This window comes from Ictidomys tridecemlineatus, chromosome 1 (assembly GCF_052094955.1).
Source record: "Ictidomys tridecemlineatus isolate mIctTri1 chromosome 1, mIctTri1.hap1, whole genome shotgun sequence".
In the NCBI taxonomy this organism is placed as follows: Eukaryota; Metazoa; Chordata; class Mammalia; order Rodentia; family Sciuridae; genus Ictidomys; species Ictidomys tridecemlineatus.
The window spans coordinates 178,379,153-178,395,867 of NC_135477.1; the positions used below are offsets into that span (position 1 = coordinate 178,379,153).

Below are 16,715 nucleotides of genomic sequence, written 5' to 3' on the forward strand. Positions count from 1 at the left end.
ACAAAAAGTACGAACACACAGTGCAGTGTAACAGCTATTTGAGATTGCATTTACATCGTATTAGGTATTATAATAATCTAAAGATGATTTAAAGTATATAGGAAAATATGTATGTGTTTTATGCAAATACTACCCCATACACATAAGAAATTTGAACTGTGGATTTCAGTATCCAAGTGTGCATGTACATGTGTGTGTGTTGTATGTGAGTCTGCAACAGATCTCCCAGAATACCACAGGACGAATGTATTTAATGTATTTCTTTTCAAGCTTCATGCTGCTTATGGCCCACCACATCCTAAGTGACTACAGTTTGAAGCCCATTGGTGTGTCCAGGTTGTAAACTGTTATGCTTATAGGGATCAACAGGTTGTGGAAGTGCCTGGTGGCAGTCCACGTCAGACCGTAGTGCACAGAGCCCGCTGTCTACAGCATGTGCCATCTCCCTGCTCCAGCAGGTGAAAGTGTGGGCCCTGGGCTGCCCGAGGTTCCGTATTTTATTTATATTCATACACACACACACACACACACACACACACATTTTTTTTTTTTTTTTTTTTTTTTTTTTTTTGGTGCTGGAGAAGAACCTAGGGCTTCACACATGCTAGGCAAGTGCTCCACTACTGACCTACATCCAATTAAAAAAAATGAATTTTTAATATTTAAGTATTGGCGACTAATCCAAAGTTTTAAAAAATAGAGTGAATCAGCCTCATCTGTGGTCATGATATACCCTGAAGCCCCTGTTCTCATACCAGACTTTGTGTATGCATTTCCACTAGTGTCTGCATCATTCCCACACCCACCCTGCACAGTGTGACTCTGTGTTCATGGGAGGTCCTGCAGTCCCTGGCTCCACACCCACCCATTCACCTGCCCATCAACCAGTGGTTTATCCACTTCTTCAAAAAAAAAAAAACCATTTTTTTGCACATGCTCTGTGTGCAGGGCAGTTTGGAGGAAACAGAAATTGAGGTATGGGCCTTGCCTGTTGACCTTCAAATCTATTCTGGTTCTTTTTACTTTTTGGTAGCAGATTTTATTGCAAATTTCCTGCCCTTATGAACTTAGAGTCAAGGCTAGTGATTTTTCTTTTTCTTTTTTTTAATGACACATAATATTTGCACATGTTTATGGGGTACAATATGGTAATTAAGTATATGTATATATTGTATAATGACCCAGTCAGGAAAACTGACATTTCCATCTCCCCAAACACTTATCATTTCTGTCCTGGGAACCTTCAGACTCTCCTTGTTATTTTGAAACACACACATAAAAACTGTTGCAGATGGTAGTTACCCTACTGTGGTGTGCAACACTGGATCTGACTCCCCCTATGTAACTTGGGGATCCATTGCCTGACCTCCCTCTGTCCACAACCAACATTCTTCCCAGCCTCTCATACCTATCATTCACTCCTGGTTTCCGCAGATCACCTTTCTGACTTCTCACCTAAGTGAGAACCTTCCTGTGTCTGGCTTATTTCACTTACCATGTCCTGCGCATCTGTCCATCTTTGCCCCAAATGACAGGATTTTGTTCTTTTTTATGGCTGGACAGTTTCATTGTGTGTGTATATATTTATATCTCATTTTCTTTATCCACTCATCGGGCAGTGGACACCTGGTTGATTACTTTTGCTATTGTGAATAGTGCTGCATTAAATATGGGAGTACAGGTGTCTCTCTGATGTAAGGATGGACATCCTTTGGATGCATACCTACTAGTGGGATTGCTGGATCATTCCACGGTGATTCTGTTTTTAACAGCACCTCCGTACTGTCTTGCATAGTGGTTGTATGAATTGACATTAACGCCAGTGCTATTTCCTTTCTCTGCATCCTCGCCAGTGTTGGATATTTATTTGTCTTTTTTATCATGACCATTCTATCTGGGGTAAGATAATATCTCATTGTAGTTTTAATTCACATTTGCCTAATGATTAGAGATGTTGAGTGATTTTTTTGTACTTGTTGGCTATTTTTGTATAGGAGAAATTTCTGAACAGATCATTTGAGCTTTTCTTTTTTTTTTTTTTGTACTGGGAATTGAACCCAGGGGCACTTAACCACTGAGCCATACCCCCAGCCTTTTTTATTTTTTTCCTTTCAGACAGATCTTGCTGAGTTGCTTAGGGCCCAAGTTGCTGAGGCTGACTGAACTCGTGATTCCCCTGCCTCTACGTCCCCAGCTGCTGGGATTACAGGCATGAGCCACCACGCCTGGCTCCTTGGCAGACTGTCTCTTGCCGTACATTAGTCAAAGTTTAAAATAAATCCTCAGATAAATTTGGAGCAACATAATTGACTTCAAGAAGAGCCTTTCTTTAAAAACTCAGAATTGCAATTATCATTTAGACTAGTAAAATATAATAAGTATTTTATAAGCTGAGATTAGCCAGAATACTAATCTAGTATAGTTTAATTTACAATCATTATGAAGTATACCATATGACAAGGTTTTTATTTAATATACATTGTATAACCTAAGACAAATATAAAACAATGCTTTAAACCTTAAACTGAAAGTTTGAGGTTATCATCGCTGTGTTTTTGGTTTTTGAATGTCACATGACTTATCTCCTGTGATCTCTAGTTCTGCCTTAGATGTGTATGCACCACGAACCCCTTGAAATTCCAAATGATCATTCAACATCAGGGGCGTGACCAAGGAAGGTCTCTTCTCCCGCTTCATTCTGAAGCCTGTTCTTTAGTGCTCTTCCATCTAACAGCGAATCCGCTTGCTTATCCAGGACACCTGACTTCTACAAGGTTTTTCTGCCATCTTCTGTCAGTAGATTCCTCCATACAAATGTCGGTTTTCACCTTTTTCTGACACCTGTGCCTCCCCACCTGTGCAAGTGGTGTCTCCTTGCTCTTCTGGCTCTGGCACTTTCCCCCTCTCTGCTCTGATAGCATCGTTTCCTGTGTCCGTAGAGACAGTTTTGTGAGCTCGTCCCATCTTGGAGTCTTGAGAGCAGTGTTCCCTCTCCTCCGAGGGGTTTCACTCAGAGACTTCTGAAACTAAAAGCCGAGGAACGTGCCTGGATTCCAGGGCGCCTTCACCATGTTCTTTTCCTTTGCTTCTTGTTTTGATAGCATCCCACTCGTGCACCTTTGCTTTTCCTGCCTGTGCTTTTTGGGGTCTTATCCACACAGTCCTTGCCTGTACCAATGTCTTCAAGTCTTTCCTCAGTGTTTTCTTCTATAACTCGTGATTTTCTAGAGGGGGTGTGTTTGAGGTGATTAGCACATGAATCCCTCTTCCCAGTGGTTATCAGAGGAGGAAGCCCAGTTGTATCCCCACAGAAGCAGTATCTACATTTGCTCTCTCTGCATCATCAGGCGAGGGGCCCTTCAGGAGCAAGCAGCTTGTAGTAGCATCCTCGCAATTGAGTGAGCTCTAGTAGCATGTGGCTCAGTGCCTGCTAGACCAAGTTGATGAGCCCCTTCCTGGCTCCTCATGGCACAAAGGATCCGTGACAGGTCACTGGTGCCCATCTCTTCCCACCAAGAACATTATCAGGACTACCCAAAGAGATGTTCAAAGTGTATCCACTTCTTCTCCTTCATCCTCCACTAACAGGAATGGATGATTGGCCCTCACCTGTCACTGGGTAAGTGGAACACAGGAGAAAGTATCATATAGTTGTGAAGGCAAGTGGCTGGACCAGAGTGTTAATTGAGGCCCTTCCCTGCTATCAAAAATTTTCATTTCCTGAAATTAGGACTAGAGATTGATTCTCTTTAAAACCCCTAAGATAGACTACAGGTAAAAGTGCCTTCTTGTGTTCTATGTTATTTAAAGCTCCCAGGCACCCTGAAAGCAATCCCCTCTTTTACAGATGAAGATCAGAGGTTTGCCTGACGTCACTGAGCAGCAGAACTGGCTTCAGAAGCTGGTTGCAGAGCCAGTGCCCACTTTAGGCTATTATCCAGTCAGAAGGCCCCAATTGTGGTCTTCACCCCATCTAGCCACAGTCCCATGGCTGCTCTGGAGTAGAGGGTTCATGTACCAGTCCAGGGAAGCCAATGTCTCCACTCCTCCCCCTGCTGAGCAGCAAGTGGCGGGTCCTGGAGGGCAGGGTCCTCCTGGGGAGATATGATAATAGGGAAGCACAAGGTAGGGAGCCAGGTGTGTCCCAAGAGGAGTCTGGGAAGGGGACCTACAAGAATGGTGGGAACAGTGCTGATGTACCTGTAGCTCTTTGCTTTCGGCTCCTTTTTTATCTGGATTTGTCCTTGCTTGTTTCTCTTCTGTCCTGTGTGTGTATGTATGTGTGTGTGTGTGTGTTTCTGTCTGTCTGTCTGCCTGCCTGCCTGCCTGTCTTTTAGTGTGTTTCCTGTCTCCCTGTTCACACTCTTAGCCCAATGGATTTAATATGAACCTCATTTCATACAATGGCCTTTCCCATTCAAGGTGTGTCTGAGAACAGGAGTGAACACCCCCAGGTGCCTCTTGGCCACCCATGTCTCCTGCCACACCCCATCACAAATCCATCTGAACCGCAGGCTTTCTCACACTCTAGGTGCCAACCCCACCTCCCTCCTTCCTCGCACGCCCCCCTCCCCAGTCAGAGCTGGTGTGCAGTCATGCCAGGTGCTCTTTAGAGCGTGGGCTCTGCCCCTGCCCCAGGGACCACTTTTCCAGGCCTGAGATATGGCGCAGGCTCTTGTGATTTTAACCAGCACCCCAGGTGCTGAGCTTCAGCGTGTGGGGTTTCCAGTCCCACCTGCTGGATCTTCTGCCTGCTTCCACACTGGATGTGTTCCTGGCCTTCCAGCATGTGCCGGGCATCACACACAGGCCATCTGGCCTGTTAAGCCCAGGCTGCTGGAGGGAAGCCTTGGCACCTGCCCATGACTGCCCCTGCCATGCTCAGGAAGCCACTACAGGCCAACTTAGTTCCCTCAGCATCCTGTCCAGGCTCCAGTGGGGACCTGCGTTTACTCCCGGAACAGCCTCTGTGGCTCGTTCTGTTAGAAACTGTGAGCCCCACTTCTGCACCCCAGACCTCACACCCATTCAGGACTTTGCTCTTTTGGTGAGTCAGGAGATGCCCTAGCCTTGTCCACCCCACCGAGAATTCTGAATTTCATCCAGTATGGGCTCCTGCTGCCCACCTGCTGCCCACCTCTGCCAGGCAGGACTCTAGAAGAACAGCACCAGGGGTTGAGCTTGCCCTGCCTGCTGCTCTGGCTGTCTTTTTTGTCAGTTTACAGGTAGGTCTGCTTGCCCATTAACAAGCCCACCCACCTCTCTCCATCCTCAGTGGTGTCTGAAGACGTCTCTGGCCTTGGTTACAAGGAGGCCCAGCACACTGGGGGGAGACGGTGTGGCTTGGTTTTCAATGGAAATGAACCCCGCTCCAGGCTCCAGGCTGGGTGAGCTGTGCTCTTGGTGTGCTCCCCAGTTTAGGGATCAGCAGGCCAGCACGATGGCAGGAAAGGAGGAGCAGCCAGCAGTGGCACACCCTGCCCACGGGGTCCTCGGTGTAGCAAATGAAGTTTGCCTACCTCACTTGGAGAGGGCAAGTGCCTTTCCCTAACCAGCTCCTCCTGTTCATCTCTCATTATTGGCTGAGGTTTCTCTACTGGGGTGTCCACCTACTGCAAGAAATAGCCCCCACATCTCTGGTGACTAACATGATAGGAATGTGTGTCTTGCTCATGTAATATCTCATTGGGTATCCCCAGTAAGCGGCGCCCATTCATGTGGTCATTCAGAACCTAGGCCACTTCCCCTTTGAGGCCACAAGAGTCAGTGACCAGGAGACAGACCCAGTTAACCTTAACCACTTCAGCCTGACACAGGTGACTTTACCTCACCTTCCATAGGCCGGAACTCCATCATGTGCCCCACCCTCCCAGCGGCAAAGGAGTCTGGGAAGTGGCCCTGGGGACCAAGGGGGACACAAACAAGGGTGAACACCAGGAATCAGAGCCACAATGTCATATGCTCAAAGCCTAAATGGGGTGTCTCCTTTTACATTCTGTTCTATTCTGAACTTTTCGTCACGGACTTGTCATACACTGCATTAATTAAGCATTTCTTACCACCTGTTCTCACCTGCCACAGTAGAAGGGGAACTCTGTAGGAGCAGAAGCAAGTTCCGTTTCACTCGCTGCTTTATCCCCAGTAGCACCATCAGCATCTAGTGTGATGTAGGCACTCAGTAAGGTCAGTGGAAGAAGGGGAGGAAGGAGGGAGGAAGGGGAGAAAGAAGGAGGGGGGGGTGGGAGGGAGGAAGGGAAGGAGAAAATAATAATTCAGGGAAGGAAGGAGAAAACAAGGTGAACGAGGAATGCCTGGGTGGGATCCTCACTCTTGCCACTAATTCTGTAGCTCTGTGTCGATTATTTAATTCTATGAGCCTCCATGTCCTCATATGTAAAGTGGTAAAAATCTTTCTTACTATACAAGTATCATCGTGTGACCAAATTGAGGTTGCATCCCAAGGTTCCTAGCACAGTGCCTGACAGGGGCTAGGTAAGTAACACAGCAATCGCTCTGCCTGCTATATATATCCTATATTATAATATAGGTAGAGGCTGTACTTCTCCAAACACTGTAGGAAACTGCTTCCAGAAAGTTCTTACAGATGCGTCTTTGGGCTGAGTGTGCATTCCAAAGAGCACATGCCGGTGCTTCTTTTCTGGGAGCTGGGGGGACATGGAGAGCCGGATCCCTTTGACATATTCCCATTGTGCTTTCTCTCCCTCCAGGTTAAAGTTAAACAGCAAGAGGAACCAGCTGGTCAGAGAGCTGGAGGAGGCCACCAGGCAGGTAGCAGCTCTACACTCACAACTGAAGAGGTGAGTAGTGGCCCTGGGTGACCGGCCCCCTGGGGAAGGCCAGGTGCAGGTGTTCCCAGGTGGCCCAGCTGAGATCTGACCTTGACTTGTCCTCTCTGGCTCCAATGTAGATGGGTGAAAGCTCAGAAATGGTGGTGAGGGTGGCGGGGACAAGGTCTTTCCCCTCCCTGAGCTGCTCCCACTGAGAGGGCCCCGGTCAGGCACTGGCATGTCTGAAGAGGCCTCTTCTGCTCCGCTCTAGAGCAAGAGGGTCCGGCCTGGCTCAGGAGGGCAGCAGTGCATCACTGGAATTGACACCAGAATTTTGTGTTTATTAGATTTTTTTTTTTTTTTAAACGGTTGCCTTCTTTGTGTAGCAGGTGCTACTGCTTTTCAAATAGCACTTAGGATGTCAGGTTCCCTTTTAAAGTAAATATTTTAAGGTAGAAAAAAGTGAGCTGATTTTAAGAAAAACAGTAAGAAATATTTCAGGTTGGGTTCAAATATAGTACAATATCATGGCCAGCTGCGGAGTTGCACACCTGTAAGCTCAGTGCCTGGGAAGGCAGAGGCAGGAGGATCTTGAGTTCGAGGCCGGCCTCAGCAATTTAGCAAGACCCTGTCTCAGTGTAAATAAAAAGGGCGGGCTGGGATAAAATGCACCCCGGTTCTCCCCCCAGTACCGAAAAAACAAACAAACAAACAAAAACAAAAACCCCAGCATCATGAAAATGCACTGTGGCCGGTGGAGAATTGAGAAATGCATAGGAGGCAAAGTGGACTTTCGGGCATCTCTCTTGGGTTCAAAGTGTGGCCCTGCTACTCTGGTTATGTGGCCTCCTTCTTGGGTGTGTGTTTTCTCTGTGGTGAAGTGGGGGTGCGAGGTGGCCACCAAGCGGATCCAGTGGAACCACGTGTTCTAAGAGCCCTGCTTCGTTCTCTGACGCTCACATACAGTCCCAGCGGCCCACTTCATTAACGTTCTGGGTAGTCACTGTCCCTGTTCTCCCTGTCCCCAGCCTCTCAAGCAGCATGCAGTCCCTGTCCTCGGGCAGCAGCCCTGGTTCCCTCACATCCAGCCGGGGCTCCCTGGCCGCCTGCAGCCTGGACTCCTCCGCCTCGGCCAGCTTCACTGACCTCTACTACGACCCCTTTGAGCAGCTGGACTCGGAGCTGCAGAGCAAGGTGGAGCTTCTGCTCCTGGAAGGCACCACAGGCTTCCGGCCCTCGGGTTGCATCACCACTATCCACGAGGACGAGGTGGCCAAGACCCAGAAGGCAGAGGGAGGTGGCCGCCTGCAGGCCCTGCGCTCCCTGTCTGGCACCCCAAAGTCCATGACCTCCCTGTCCCCACGCTCCTCCCTCTCTTCCCCGTCCCCGCCCTGCTCCCCTCTCATTGCTGACCCCCTTCTGACTGGAGATGCCTTTCTGAGCCCGCTGGAGTTTGAAGACCCAGAGCTAAGTGCCACTCTGTGTGAGCTGAGCCTCGGGAGCGGCACCCGGGAAAGATACCGGCTGGAAGAACCAGGAGCAGAGGGCAAGCCTTTGGGCCAAGGTGGGGAGCGCCGTGTCTGCAGGGTGGGACCAGGAGTGGAGCGATGCTTTGCACTCAGGGCCCCTGTGGTGACTGTGGCCGACACTTCCTAGGTGCCAGGTCTTCATACAGTAGATGATTTAGTCATTCAGGAGACACATCAGCTCCGTATGTGCTAGGTCCTGCACCGGGTGTTTCTCTTGGTGGACTTACTCATTCAACAGATGTTTAAGTACTTACTAAAACTGAAGGCCACATCCTGCACTGACAGATGCATTCAGCAGACAGGCCACATCCCAAACACTGGGCGAGTCCCTCAGTCAATGGGTAAGACACACAAGTTCCTGTTCTCAGGAAGCTGATTTTTCTTTGGAGATACAGGCAGGAACACGCACCCAGATGAAAGTACCAAGAAGTACATCATGCAGGGCATGTGATAGCGCCTTCAGGCCGGAGAGGGACAGCCAGTTCACACTGGGTTGCAAAGAAAGGTGACCTGAGAGTAGAGGCTTAGATGACAAAAAGGAGCCAGCTGTGAGTCAGTGAGGGCTGGTGAGTTAAGCGAAGGTCCATTAGGAGGAGAAGTTTATCTTTAGCAGCAACCACATAACAAAGCACAGTACTTGACATTTACTGAAGAGGTACTATACGCTGGTAAAAGAGATTGCTTCTCCTTTGCCCATTTCACAGATGAGGAAACTGAGGTTGAGAGAGGCAGCATCACTTGCCCCCAGTGACCCAGGCAGCAAATAACAAAGCTGGGATTGGGACCCAGGGTTTGCTTATCCCAGAGCCCAAGAGCTTTCTAGCCATGCCCCTTCCCACTATGATGGGAGGCAGCTCAGTGTTTACATGTGTGACACTCCTGGTGCTTGCCAGCCCCACCAATTTCCTTTGGCTCAGGACCTGATGGTCATTACAGAGCAGGTGCCCAGTAAGCTCACCTGGGGCTCCTCAGTTTTCCTGGCACCCCGTCCCCGAAGCACACATATCCAAAACACAATAGTAGCCATGGTGCCTTGACCCAGGTATACAGAATTCAGGGACCATTATGCACATTTACCCATGTTAATCTCACAACTCTGAAGTGGGGTTGATATTATCCTCATCTTACAGATGGAAAAGACAAGGCACAGAGAGGTTAAAAGACTTGTCTTAAGATTAGTTGCACAGCAGTGACAGAATGAGGATTGGCCCCTGCCCAGGTCCCCTCTGTAGCATATGCCCAGCTCTGTCTGCAAATGGCTCAAGCTCCTGGCTCCTCATGAGGCCAAGCAGGAGAAGCTGGACCGATCTCAGCCTTATGACTCCAGGAATGGACAGGGCAGACACTCATGGGCCCAGAATTGTCCATTTACTTTCAAGAGCCAGTGGGAGCCAGCCCTGGTTAACCAGGGCTCTGAGTGGCAGTGGTTGCTTTAGAAAAGGAGCCGAGAGATCCCTGGGGTTCCCTCATCAAGAAGGGAGTCTTGCTGGGTGCTCTCAAACAAAAATAAAAATAAGCCTCCGCCTACAGCAGGTGGCAAATTGTTCCCTGGAGAGGAAGGAGGTACAGGTGGTGCCTCTCACCAGGCTGAAGGGGTGTCTCTGACGTTGAGTGTCCCCAGGACACTCAGACCCCTGCTGGGTCCTGGGGAATGTCTCCCCTCCCCTCCCAGACAGTGTCCTTGGGGCTCCTGGGCCAGAGACTACACCCGGGGCTGGACACATTTCCTTCGTGCCATCTCTTGAAGCCTCCCCCACAGAGAGCGATGCCAGCCAGAGCTCAGACGCTAAGCAGGTTATGCGATTAGGGCCGCTGCTCAGTCAGCAGACAAATTAATCTCCTTAAGTGGGTTAGTGGAGGGTGGAGATGCGCGGGGCGAAGGCGGGAGGTCTCCTGGGCTCCGCGTGGGATGCAGGCTGGGAGAGCCCCGCTTCCCGATGCCAGCACGTTTCTTCTCCCTTGTTCTCCTGCTCACCCCTCCTCTTCCCAGTCACTGTGTCCCGACTCTGTGCACTGCCATGTGGTGAGCCCCTTTCTCCCATCTGTCCCCGGTGCCTGGCACACAATGGTGCTTAGAAGTGTTGGCCGTGAAGTTGCAAGGCCTGGATCTGTCCTTCCCCACCTGACAAGGGCCAGAAACTTTGTAGCCCTAGACCTGGCGACAGACCTGCATACCATAGGTACCCATTATTTGGGTCAGGAAGCAATGTGCATAGTGTGGCACCACACCTAGCTGTAGACCCCAGTCAGACTCAAGGACTTGTGCTCAGGGGAAGAAGCAGAGGCGGAGAACAGGGACCTCATCCTTCGCCGGCTCCTGCTCAGGAGTCAGGCTTGTACTTCTGCTCCAAGTGTGTAGGGTTGGGCCTAGAGGACATCGCCATAGCGATAGAGGTGGACAGTGGTAATGAACTTGGTGGAGCCCTTGGCCTGGACCAGGCTCTGCACTGAGGACTTCGCCTATGCTGCCCCCCATTCCCCCCTTCCCGGGTCTAGAGTAGGTGTCACCATCTCCATTCCACAGAGGAGGAATCTGGGGCTTAAAAGGTTAGCTGTGGCCTAAGGTCGTAAAGCTGTGGGGGTGGAATTGTGTCTGCACCCAGACAGTTTTGAGTCCAGAGTCTGGCGTGTCAAATGTAAAATCATTCACCATCCTTTCCTTGCTCCGAAGCAAAGCAGGGCCTTGCTCAGAGCTCAGAGGTGGTTAGAGTTTGGTGGGACAGAGGGGAGTCAAAACTGTGAGGCCAACCCCTGTCCTGGCATCTGATCCTGCCCTGCTCTCTTTCCTTTTCCCCTTCCTCCTCCAGCCATGAATGCAGCCCAAGGGTGCGGCCTCAAAGTGGCCTGTGTCTCAGCCGCGGTGTCAGACGAGTCAGTGGCTGGGGACAGTGGTGTGTACGAGGCTTCTGTGCAGAGGTGGGTCCCTGAATGCTGGTTCTGTGTGTCTGGGGAGCTTGACCCCTAGGTGTGCAAAGCGGGCCTGTGGGAGCACCTGGCCTTCGACCCCTCAGGTGCCCAGGAGGCCATTTGTGACAGCTCCCACTGCCCTCAACAGCCCCGTGTTGGGCCTGTGCCTAAGATACAGCCGCAGAAACCCACAGGCATGGCTTTTCCTGGGGCTAGAGCTGCTTGGGATCTTTGTGGGATCCAGTTCTAGGGCAGCTATTGCAAAGTGCCTGCCAGAGAAGCACGTGCTAGAAAAGGGAAGCCCTTTAAGAGGTACCCAGAGCAAAAGGGGTGGAAGTGGGGTCTCGAGGGATGCTGGGCACACCCCCATTGTTCCTCCTGGAGGACCCGCGTGACAACCTCCCAGAGAGAACTGTGTCTCCAGAAATTGACTATCCCAGTCAATTTGCGGGGAAGTTCACTCCCTCTTCCCGGTGCCTTTCAGACTGGGTGCTTCAGAAGCCACTGCTGCATTCGACAGTGACGAATCAGAAGCAGCAGGTGCCACTCGGATTCAGATTGCCCTGAAGTAAGTGGAAGATGAGGACAGAGGGGAGGGTTCTGCAGGGGCTTCTTCTCCACCCACAGCCTTTACTAGTGTTTATCCTCATGGCTGCCTCGGGAGGAGGGCAGAACCGGCAGGACCTGTTCACCAGGGGAGACTGTTCGCCACCAGGGAGGCTCTGTAATAAAAGCGTACTTGCTTCTTCCCTGCCTCCCAGCTCCCCATCTACAGCTGAGAAACACAGGTTTCTAAAGACTGTGACTCGCCCCAGCACCTGAGCTGGGCAGTGGCAGAGCCAGAACCAGGTCTGAGACCTCCTGCCCGTCAGGGTGTCTGTTCATTGTCACTGTGGCATCTGTCCATCCCCATTCCGATTCCTGTGACTTGGATCCAAGTTGAACATGGGGTAGGGGGAGCGTGGCCCACATAAGCGTGGTTTCCTCTTAATGGAAATGACTTCCATATTTTTTAAGTAGGAATTAATTGCTAGCATTTCAGTATCAGAAAACTTCCCATAAATGTCTGGCCTCTCTTTAGAAGATCAGAGGACTGACAGCTCCAGACCTGCCTCTTTATATGGCACTGTAGCTCTAGGACTGTGTGGCCCGGTTCCCCGCAGTTCCCACCAGCCAATAGCCACATCTTGTTATTATTGAGAGAGAGAGAGGTGTGTTACTAATAGGTGTTGCTCTTGCCCCTTCTCACTTCAGGTATGATGAGAAGAATAAACAATTTGCAATATTAATCATCCAACTGAGTAACCTTTCTGCTCTTTCCCTGCTGCAAGATCAGAGAGTGTGAGTATGTGGCTGGACGGTTGTGTGTTCTCTCCTCACCCTCTCTGGTTATCCCTGGGTACACTCTTCCTCTCTGTCCTGCAGGTATCTGTGCATGGGACCATGATGCTAAGTGTCACTCCTGTTCATGCCCTTACAGACACCATGGCAAGCTGCTGTGGGCAGTCTCCATTCCTTCCCCAATGAACCCTCAGGATGGGGTGGCGAGCCGGTCCTTCATGGACCCTGCCCCTCAGGACGTCAGCCAAGAATGGGCACAGTCCTGCTTGTCTTCTCAAGTGTTCTACCCAGAAAGGAGCCTCCCTCTCTTCAGAGTTGATGCCAGTTTTTTGGCCAGGATGTGACCGGGTATTCCCCGGAGGCTGATGGGATGGCACACACCTCTGCCGTCTCCCTGTTGCTCCTCTCCCTGCAGACCGGGTTTAGTTTCCTTGCACTCACCTGAATACCTGTTTTCTCCTGTAACTAGACTGTGAGGCCTAGCAGACAGCAGTAGGGGCAACTTCTAGCCCCCATGGGGGTGGAACATGGGGAAAGAAAGATGGAGGGTGGGAAAGCCAACAGAGCAGAAGGAAGATAAGACTGGACCCTTGGGTCACTTCCAGGCTCTGCCTGTGCAAACAGTGGCAGGACAAACAACCTCCCCGTCTCGCTGGTACCCCTGCAGGGGTATCTGGGACAGTGCCTAGACGGCGGGGGTCTGGCCCCGAGGATCAACACATCTGTGGTTTTGCTCAAATCCTCAAGTTCTCCTCTGAAGGGGTTGTGGCTCTTTGCCTTCTCTATATGAGGTGCCTGACGGTCCCCCTGCCCAGTGGTCGCAGGCATCCCTTGCAGATCCCTGCACAACACCCCCAGCTTGCCTGCTCCACTGCGCTTTCCTGGGGGATTTTAGCAGCTGAGAACCTGCACATCAGTCTCAGATCCAGGTTGACCCGACCTCCCTGGTGGTTCTGTCCCCTTTTAGGAACATCCGCGTGGCTATCCTCCCTTGCTCTGAAAGCACCACCTGCCTATTCAGGACCCGGCCCCTGGACGCCTCGGATACCCTCTTGTTCAACGAGATGTTCTGGGTGTCGGCGTCCTACCAAGCCCTTCACCAGAAGACCTTACGAGTCGATGTCTGCACCACCGACAGGAGCCACGTGGAAGAGTGCCTGGTGAGGGCTGCGTCTTCTGTCTGTCGTCTGTCTGTCTGTCCGTACGTCCATCTGGCCTTCAGTCGTTCTGGGGACCAGTCCACCCTGAGCTTTGAGAAGGCTGGAAGGAGAGGCAAGCTGTGGTGTAGGTCAAGCCTGAATTCCAAGCAGAGGTGTTTGCATGGGGAACGTTGGGGAGCTCCTCTCCGGCGAGGTGGCATAACGGACCTGAGAGGACCTGGACGATGCTAGCCCTGTGCCTCAGTTTTACTTCCCAGCCTCAGAGACAAGAAACACATAGTCATACAGATAAGTTCAAATCCCACCCACCACTTGCTGTATAGCTGGGTGACGTAAGGCAAGTTACTTAAAACGTCTCTGATTTTCATTTTTCTTGCTAATAAAATGCAGATAAGTCCTCCCTCACGCCCATCGTCAGGGTTACATGAGGATTTGGTACATGTGAGACACCGAAGTGCCTGATACATGGTCGGTTCTCGTTAAAGATGAAGCTTTTGCTGGTCCCCTAAGTGCCCACTCCATGCTGGGTGCTGGAGGCCCCTGGGAGAATCCCTTAGATGAGGAGCCAGCTCGGACGGCTGACACTCAGACAAGCTGGCAGGGACCGTGTTGGAAATGTAGGTTGAAGTGAGAGGAGTAAATGTAGGTCCGGGGCAGAGGAGCCATGTGGGATGTGTTCGCCTCTCCGTCTTCCCCGCCTCCTTGACAGGCTGGTCACCTGGTGTGAACACAGGCCTTTGACTGGAGCAGGAGCATCTTAGCTATCCAGCCTTGCCTCGGTCTGCTTCTACTGGAACACCCTCTCTGGTGGAACTATGGAGCCACAGGGAATGTCAGTCCTCAGCCTGGTCATCAGGCCTGCCCATCCCAGCCATCACCTGAGAATCTCTACTTCTCGGTTTCAGTTTCTTTATCTGTAAAATCTCACTTGTGCTGTTTCCTTAGCAAGCTGTTCTCCCGGATTCAGTGAAGCTCTAAAGCCACGCTTCTCAAACTTTGCACTGAGTTCCCTGGTGCCCCACTTAAAATGCACATTCAGATTCAGTAACTCTGGAGTGTGGCCGGAGATGCCCCCAGGGGGTGACATTGCTGCTAGGCCCTGGGTCACACTTTGTGTAGCAAGGATGTAGGACAGTGTCTGCACTCACTCAGTTTCCACTGGACATGAGTTCCCACCTCTCTCCTACTCAGCTGGGGTCCATAACAGGGTTGCTGCCATTTATGGTGATACCAATGCTAACAATAATGTGGTGGCAGGTGTACATAGGATGAAATGCATGAGGCAGGCGTTGAGCTAAGTCCCTGGCATGCATTCTCTCTGTTGATCCTTGCTGCAATCTAATGAGGTAGGTACTGTATATCAGTAGGGAAACTCAGGCTAAAAGAAGTAAAAGACCTTCCCTGAGATCACACAGCTGGAAAGTTGCAGGAGCCATATTTGAACCCAGGCACGTTCTCCCGTGAAGCCCACCCACACCAGCCCCGATGTGCTGTCTCTGCCAGCACAGGGCTCCCTGGAGCTACAGGTGGGGATGGTGGCTTAAAGGGTTTGGCAAGCGTCGTGGACGTTGAACGAAAGAACAGAAAGCTTTTCCAGATCCAGACCTGCAGTGAAGCCCTTTCCTGAGCCTGGGCATTTCTACATGAGAGGAGCCCCAACCCTATTTTCTTCTCCTAAGTGGATCCCTTTTATTCCTCTTTCCTAATTGAAGTCTGGCCATCGCTGGTTGCCATGGCAGCAGCCAAAGCGCTCATCCCACCGCGGCTTCTCTCTGCCTGTGGCCAATGGGAAACCTCCTTTCCCGCAGGAGTGCGGACGTGGAGTGTCAGGCTGTCGTGATTTGGTGGCTGGAGGAGGAGAGGAAGTGAGACGAGAGGGAGAGCAGGCTTGCTGCTCCCACGTGGAGTCTCCCTGCATTGCCGGGCAGGAGGAATCCCCAGTCGGGTTCCAGCATTTAATGGGCCAGCACTACTGTCTGCGTGTCTACTGTTGGGCCAAGAACTTCACGTGTGCAGAGTCTCATTCAGTTCCCCACCCAGCCCTCTGACAAGGAACCCATGATCTCCATTTTGCAGAAATGGGATCAAGACCCAGAAAGGCTAAGTCACTGCCCAGCTCGCCTTGCGAGTGGAGAGACAGCATGGATTTGAATACGAATTCCGCTCAATGCCTCTCAGGGTTATTGTAAGGGCTCTCATGTCCCCAGACCTAGATGATGGGTTTAGAGGGACATGTGCCTGCCTTCCCCAGCACCGCAGGTGGCAGTTCCACCGGATGCTCGAGGATGGCATCTCAGGGTCCCTGGCTCCCTGTTATTCAGCTGCTGAGCCCAGTGTGGGCAGCTCAGGTCCTGCAGAGGCAGCCACCTTCCCAGGTCCCATGGGGAACATCACCACCGCTCCCCTGACACTCCTTCACTTGGCAAAACCCTAGCCCTGCTAAAGCAACCTCCCCACCTGTGCACGGCTGGACAGACCATGCACACGACCTCGCTACACAGTGCTGACTTCTCATGATCTGATGCTGCCCAGCCTGAGACTGCATCTCCCAGACCCTTTATTCCCACCTGTGCATAGACGCTCACCCCGAGAGAGGAGGCAGAACCGAGTGCCCCGGCTCCACCCCCACGTGGCTGATTCTGCCTGTCCTCTGGGCTCCTCCACACTCCTGCCAGAAGCCACCCCCTCGAGGACATCACCCGACCATTGTTCTGCTCTCTCCTACCCCCAGCTTTCCCTCCCCTACTGAGTGCAGCCTCCCCGAGTCGCAGCGTGCTGCTGTTTCTCTTCCGCTCACAACAAATGAGCAAAACCCCTTTTGTCCCATTTCCATCTCCAAGTATGACACGATTTCTTCCCTTTTCTTTATAGCAGAAGACAAAAGAGATCACTTTCCTTCTGGAACCCCATCTCAGAGGGCTTCTGGCCTCGTGCTTTGCTCCTTATGGTCTCTGGTGACCTCCCAGTCACTCAGTGCAGTGGCTCCTTCT

General features: G+C 51.3%; 1 protein-coding gene across 6 annotated transcripts in view; it reads left to right on the plus strand.

Annotated features, from left to right (window-relative positions):
• Window positions 1–16,715, plus strand: part of Wwc1 (WW and C2 domain containing 1) — a 146,441-nt gene that overhangs the window by 99,799 nt on the left and 29,927 nt on the right. For all 6 annotated transcript variants that reach the window (XM_040272079.2, XM_021732790.3, XM_040272080.2 and 3 more), the window contains 6 exons: window positions 6,729–6,818; window positions 7,817–8,352; window positions 11,125–11,233; window positions 11,709–11,792; window positions 12,479–12,565; window positions 13,533–13,725. In XM_040272079.2, coding sequence (XP_040128013.2) covers window positions 6,729–6,818; window positions 7,817–8,352; window positions 11,125–11,233; window positions 11,709–11,792; window positions 12,479–12,565; window positions 13,533–13,725 — 1,099 coding nt within the window. The remainder of the gene's footprint in view (window positions 1–6,728; window positions 6,819–7,816; window positions 8,353–11,124; window positions 11,234–11,708; window positions 11,793–12,478; window positions 12,566–13,532; window positions 13,726–16,715) is intronic.